The sequence below is a fragment of the Frankliniella occidentalis genome, unplaced genomic scaffold (genome assembly GCF_000697945.3).
Source record: "Frankliniella occidentalis isolate FOCC.00 unplaced genomic scaffold, Focc_3.1 Scaffold251, whole genome shotgun sequence".
Lineage (NCBI taxonomy): Eukaryota > Metazoa > Arthropoda > Insecta > Thysanoptera > Thripidae > Frankliniella > Frankliniella occidentalis.
The window spans coordinates 542,150-548,853 of record NW_026267377.1 but is presented as its reverse complement, the minus strand read 5'-3'; the positions used below and the strand labels follow the sequence as shown (position 1 = coordinate 548,853).

At 64.2% G+C, this 6,704-nt stretch overlaps 1 protein-coding gene across 1 annotated transcript; it reads right to left on the bottom strand.

Annotated features, from left to right (window-relative positions):
• Positions 1-5: 5 nt before the first annotated feature.
• LOC127750748 (serine/arginine repetitive matrix protein 2-like) lies at positions 6-6,698 on the bottom strand (the record flags this gene model as incomplete). The annotated part of the gene is made up of 1 exon (XM_052273170.1): positions 6-6,698. A coding segment is annotated over exon 1 (5,289 nt), but the record flags the coding sequence as incomplete, so codon positions are not given.
• Positions 6,699-6,704: the final 6 nt, after the last annotated feature.

Genomic DNA, 6,704 nt, shown 5'->3' with positions numbered 1-6,704 from the left:
GACGGGCGGGGCTGAGCAGGGGATGGCGAGGGGGCCACTGCGGGGGGTGAGTCTGCCACTCTCTGGAATGAACGCCTGCTGTCCTGCTGAGGCTGGGGCTGGGGTACGGGGTCCTCAGGCTCGGGGTCCGGGAGGGTGAAGGCAGGTGGGGGCGTGCACAAGGGGGATGGTTTGTGGGGTAGGTGTTGCCCCGCCTGTTTGGGGATGCCGGGCTGAGAGCGGCGCGGCTCGGACGCGGGTCCCTGGCGCTCGCGGCTGAAGGCGGGCGCGGCCGCGCGCAAGCCGTGGTGGCCGAACACGGACGCTCGGCCCGCCAGGGGTGACACGGCGTACCCGGGGGTGGGCGTCGTCCTCTGCCCGCCAGTCGGTCTCGGGCTAGGCGGTGGCGTCTTGCGAACATACGTAGGCTGCGGCAGCGGTGCTTGGGGCGTTGATGGTGTGACGCCGACGGCAGGCTGCTCCCTGCGACCCTGCGAGGGGGACCCCGGCCCGGCGGGTGACCCAGCGGTTCGCGGGGGTGGCGGCGGCGCGGAGCTCGAGGTCTGCTGGTACCGCGGGACCGAGATCGGCGATCTAAGTGGTTTCTCCACGAAGGGGTTGCGCTTGCGGTCGTCAAGGGGCAGCGGTTGGCGGGCAGCTGGCGAGGCCTGGGCCAGCCCAGGATGTTGGCCGAGCCCAGCCCTAGGGGTCGGTGAGCGAGGGACGAACACGTCGAAGTCCTTGCGAACGGGCGAGGATGAGCGGATGTCAGTGTGCTCAACCACGGAACACAGCGCTACGGACGACACCCGACGGCCCTCCGATGTGGACGTGGTCGTCGACGACGATGACGGGAAGGGGCGGAAGGCACCCAGGGCCTCATTTGGCCGACGCAGGAGCTGCGGCATGTCCACGGGGTTAAACTGGGGGCCGCGCGCCTGCTGGGGTGGGCCCGACGGTGCGCTGGTCTGCAGCGGTATGGGCTGGCACGGCGTTGTCTCGGCCATGCAGCACGGCGTGAACTCGACGAGCGGCGGTAGGATGACGAACGGCGAGTAAGGCCTTTCCGACGCGATGGTCAGCGCATCCTTCATGGAGATCCGGTCAAGGGGGTGCTGCTCCTGTTCGCGCCTCCGCTTCTCCTCTTCCTCCTGGCGCCGCTCCTGCTCTTCTTGCCGCTGTCTCTCCTCCTCCTGCCTCCGCCTCTCCTCTTCCTGGCGCCGCTGTCGCTCGTCGTCCTCGGCGCGCCGCCGCCGGTCCTCCTCGTCACGGCGCCTCCGATCTTCCTCTCCCCTCCGGCGCTCTTCCTCCTCGCGCTGCCTCAACTGCTCTTCCTCTCGCTGCCTCCTCTCCTCCTCTTCTCGCCGCCTCCGGCTCTCCTCCTCACGGCGTCGGTCCTCCTCCTCGCGCCTCCTCCTCTCCTCGTCTCTCTGCCTCTGCCGCTGTTCCTCCTCCTTCCTCCTCTCCTCGTCCTCGCGTCGTCTGCGCTCGTCCTCGCGTCGGCGTCGCTCCTCTTCCTCGCGCCGTTTCCGCTCTTCCTCCCCGCGCCGGCGCTCTTCCTCCTCGTGGCGGCGACGCTCTTCCTCGCGGCGCAAGTGCTGCTCCTGCTCCCGGCGGCGCTGGTCGAGGAACTCGTGGTCGTGGTCGCCGGGGCGCGGCGAGTGGGAGCGAATGGCCGAGACGGCGATGTCCCTGAGGAAGGGCGACACGCAACGCTTGGCGCCGTCCGCCGGGGACACGGCCCGCGGGATGTGGTACGGGTGGAACTCGCCGTCATGCGGGGGCGGCTCCCAGGGGGTGGTCTCGGGAGGCAGGGGCACGGGCTCGGTGCGCATCGTGGCGGGCGGTACGTAGAAGTCCTCATAGGGGCGGAGCGGCGCGGTGGCCAGGGCCGAGGCCATGGTCGATGACGACGACGAGGTGGTGGTGGTTTGCGCACTGTATCCGAAGCTCCTGCCGACTTTGCTGAGGAAGGTCGACTCGTAGCTCTGCGAGGACGACACCCTTTGCTGTCCGAAGTCCTGTTGGCCGGAGGTGTGGACAGGCCCATGCTGCAGGACGGCCTGCTGCACGCTCGGGCGCCCGCTGGCCGGGTGCACGGTGGCTTGCAGACCCTGTCGGCCTGCTGACCGTTCCTCGAGGCCGCCCTGCTGCTCCGCGATGGTCGGCGACACGCACACCACCACAGTGTCCTGGTCTGCTCGGCGCGGGATCAGCCCCAGCTCCTCCGCCTCCTCCTCCTCGCGCTGCCAGTCGAACTGGTACTGCTGCTGCTGCAGCTGCTGCCACTGGGGTGCCTGCTGCTGCTGTTGCTGTTGCTGCTGGAGCCACGGCTGTTGTTGAGGCGCCTGCTGCTTCTGAGGCGCTACTTGTTGTTGTTGTTGTTGTTGTTGTTGTTGTTGTTGTTGTTGTTGTTGTTGTTGTTGTTGTTGTTGTTGTTGTTGCCACTGGGGAAGTTGTTGCGGCTGTTTTTGCGGTTGTTGCTGCTGAGGCAATCTCTGGGGAGAGGGTTGCCGTTGTTGTTGTTTTTGCCACGTTGGTGGTTGCGGTTGTGACTGAACTGATTGTTTTTGTGGCTGTGGTGGGGGCTGTTGTTGCTGCCTCTGCCACTGAGCAGGCTGTTGCTGTGGTGGCCTCTGTTGTTGAGCCTTAGCCGGTGGGGGTTGTGTTTTCTGTTGAGGTTGTTGCCACGTTTGTTTCTGTTGCTGAATCTGTTGGTTTAAGACCTGAGACCGTTGCTGCTCCTGCCTTATCTCCTGTTGTAGAGTGAGGGACTGGATACTTTTCTGCGAGAAGTCGATCTTGGCCTGGAAAGGGCTGAGCTTCCTCTCCTGCTGCTCGTACTGCTTGCGGCCGGGGGGTGTCCACGCGCTCGCCTGCGGGCCGGGCTCCGGCTCGGGCGTCCTCGCCGCGAGGGTGCGCTGGACCTTCTCCTGGAGCTGCTGATGCTGCTGCACCCGCCTCTGCCCCTCCGTGATGACGGGGTTCCGCGTGTTGTACAGGGGCTGCGGCATGGGCGGCGGCGGCGGGGGCGGCGGCCAGCGCGAGGGCGCCTGGCGCGGCGCGGGCGGCGGCGTGTCGTCGCGCGCGGGCACGGGGGAGTGCGCCCGCATGGCGTTCACCGCCATGTCGGCCAGGAAGGGCGACACGCAGCGCGCCGCGGCCGTGATGGGCGACACGGAGCGCTTCGGGCGCGGCGCCGGCGCCTGCAGACTGGGCGGCCGCGGCATGTACGGCTCGTCCGTGGGGGGCAGCGGCGTGGGCGTGGGCGTCGGCCGGGGCGTCAACAGGGCAGGGAGCGGCGCCGGGGAGGACACGGCGCTGCGGACCGCCAGGGGCGCCGCGGGCTCAGACACCCTCCTCGTGATGGGGGACGGACTTGATCGCTTCTCCACGCGACCGGTCGGCCTGCTCGATCGGCTCGGCGTCGCCCTGTGCGGTTTCTCCGGCGTCGCTGATCTACAGGGTGCGGGGTTGTTCTTCTGGACGGGCACCTCACAGAGCCGATCAGGCTGCTCAGCCTGCGGGCAAGGCGTGGACCTGCACGGGGTCGACCTGCAGGGCTGCTGGGTCACCTGCTGTGCCACCTGCTGGCAAGGCGTCGACCTGCAGGTCGGCGCGGGCTGTGAAACCTGTTGGCAAGGCGTCGCCCTGCAGGACTGTGGCGCCTGCTGCACCTGCTGCACCTGCTGACACGGCGTCGCTCTGCAGGACTGCGCCACCTGCGGGCACGGGGTGGACCGGCACGAGGGCTCGCTATTGGGGCAGGACCAGCAAGGCGCGGGCGACTCGACCAGCCTCCTGAAGGGCTGGGGCGTCATCAGGCCTGGCCCGTGGCGGCAGCACGTCGGTGAGCATGTCGACGCGCCGCATGCGGAGGCAGAGCACACAGACCGCTGCTGGCAGCAGCACGTCGTCCTCTGGGTGTTCTGGCAAGACGTCTGCCGACTCCGGCACTGGCCCTGGCTGCACTGGTTCTGCTGTTGGCAGCACTGACGGACTTGTCCGCAGCGCTGTTGGCCACATTGCTGTTGGCCACATTGCTGTTGGCCGCACTGCTGTTGGCCACACTGGTTTGAGCCACACTGATTTGAGCCACACTGATTTGAGCTACACTGGCTTGAACCGCACTGCTGTTGGCCACACTGATTTGAGCCACACTGGCTTGAACCGCACTGCTGCTGGCAGGTGGACTCCCCGGATGAGGGGTGCGAAATGGTGGTCGTGATCTCCTTTTCGATGACTGTCGTCTCCGCCTCGTCAGCGCCGAACACTGTCCTCTCGGCGGCCATCTTGGTCTCCTCGACCCTCTCCTCGGTGACCAGGTCGGCGTCGAACGTGCGCATGTGGATGGGGCTGGCCGTGGCGCGGTACATGATGGGGCCCGTGAGCGGTCCCGCGGCGGGGGCGGGGCTCGGCGCGGCTGGCTGCAGCGAGGGGCCCGGGTCCACAGGCCGCAGCGCGGACGAGGTCTCGACCCTGCGGCTGAGCGAGGCCTCCGCTTCTTGGGCGGCGTATAGTGACGCCGAAGACTGCCGCTGCTCCGTCGTGGTCTCGTTGCACTGGACATTGCACTGGGCGGCGCAGGACGCGGCCTCCTCGATCTCCATCAGCCTGGCGTGGCCGTACGCCTGCGCCTCCTCGACCTCCTGCTCGCGCTGGGACCGGTGCACCTGCTGGGCCTGCTGCACCTGCTGCGCGCGCTCCACCTGCACCGAGGCGCGCGCCGCGGCCTCCTCCTGTCGCCGCCTGGCCTCCATGGGGTCGCCGCTGACGACGCCGCCGCCGGGGCCGCCGGCCAGCGTGGACGCGGGCACGAAGGGTGAGTAGCCGCGGGTCGGCGCGGTGGTGAGAGCGGACACGAACTGCGACTGCCACTCGGGCTGGGGCGTGGCCGCCCTGCTGGTCGCCCTGCTGGGGCATCTGCTGGTGCGCGACGCTGACCTGGAGCACATCTCCGGCGGGAGGTCCGGCGGGAATGAGACGAGCTGTCCGGGGGTGGGCGGCCGCGGCTCCGGGGACAGCCCGCGGACGGAGTGCGGCCGCCCGGACTCCGTGCCGTCGGGAAGCTCGAGCCGCGGTGGCGGCGGAGGCGGCGGGGGCGGCGGCGCCGGTATGCACGGCGTAGGCGTGGCGCGCGAGGAGCCGTACACGATGTTCTGCAGGGCCGTGACGACGGGCTCGGACATCTTCTGGTCCGGGACGGGGGACGACGGCCGCGACAGCGACTCCACCATCATGTGCGTGGCCAGGGCGGCGGTGAGCGTCTGCAGGCGCGCCGACAGGTCGCACACCTCCCGCGAGCACATCGACATCTTCTTGTTGACCGTCACGGGGCTGGACGGGCTGCCCGCCTCGTCCTGGAAGTGGACGGTCGGTGTGCGGGGCCGGCCCTCGTTGTGCTGGACCGACGCGAAGGCCGACCTTCCGCGGCCGCGCTCAGCCGGCTGTGGCGGGGCGGGGAACAGGACGGGGTCGGAGGGCTTGGGGGGGACGTAGATGGGGCAGGCAGTGGCAACGGGGAGGAGACTGTCGTCGTCGGGCTGCGGAGGCCACACGACGCGGTCGCCCTCCCCTCCCCCGACAGAAGTAGTGTCTGGTGGATGTTACATACGCGGCACCGCAACACACACACACACACACGCACAGGTACGCGCGAACACAGACACACACGCGCGAAAAGGAGACATGCAGGTTAGCAAACAGGACACAGAAAGAGTAAAAGAAAAAAGAAACAGAAACAGAGAAGCATGTTAAAGAGGTATAGCGACGACTACACACTAATACACAGAGAGCCTTCTATAAGCTAACAGCTAAAAGGTGAGCAAGGGGACGCTAAAAAGTTCTCTCGGATCGAAGAGCTTGCTACAGCTACAAAACTCCGCTACAACGTACAAAAAGTTTGAGCAAGGGTTGGCTTGCAAAGGGCACACGGCCTCAGAGCAAGCCGGTCTACGGTTGATATGTAAAACTTGAGCGGTCCTTGTCCCGCAGGAACAGCGATATTTACAGCAAAACTTATGCTTGGATCCTAATTTAAAATGCATTTAATTTCCGTTAATAAAGCACAAACAACTTTTGAGAGCTGCTCTGCTCTACGATCATTTTTAGTGTTTTATAAAATTTTATTTGTACAAAAAGTGTGTCTAGTTGGAGGATATGGAGAATGGTCTGGGCTTTGGGTTGAAGGATCGGATTTCTGTAAAGAAAGAGAAAATAAAATGCATTTTTTATGTCTGAAATGTACATTGAGTACAAGGATGGAAAGGGGGATGAACTTGTACTAGCACCTATACGTTAGATTATTGCAGACTGGTCTGTGAAAAATAATTATGCGACAGATGGCTTACAAAAAACAAAAACCCCTACTTGCAGGCAAAACACCAGCCTCTCCGTAAAAATAGCCCACCTCAAAACCAAAATATGTATATCTGTGACAAATAATGGACTAATATTTTCAAAGTCCAGAGTAATGTTGTTTGCCATAAGAGTTAACAGCAGCTCTCAAAAGTCAAAACGTGCGCCTGTCCTTCTGCGCCACGTAATATTCCTCAATTTATCTAAAAGGAAATCTCCGATCGCTTTTCCTGCGTACAAGGCAGAGACTTTGTCCACGAATCACGTTACGCTACCCTCGTTTTTCCGAAATGTTTTTTGTATTTTTTTAGACAGAACAGAGTTGAAAATACGCTTATACATGGTTACTTAAAAAAGTATTATTATTT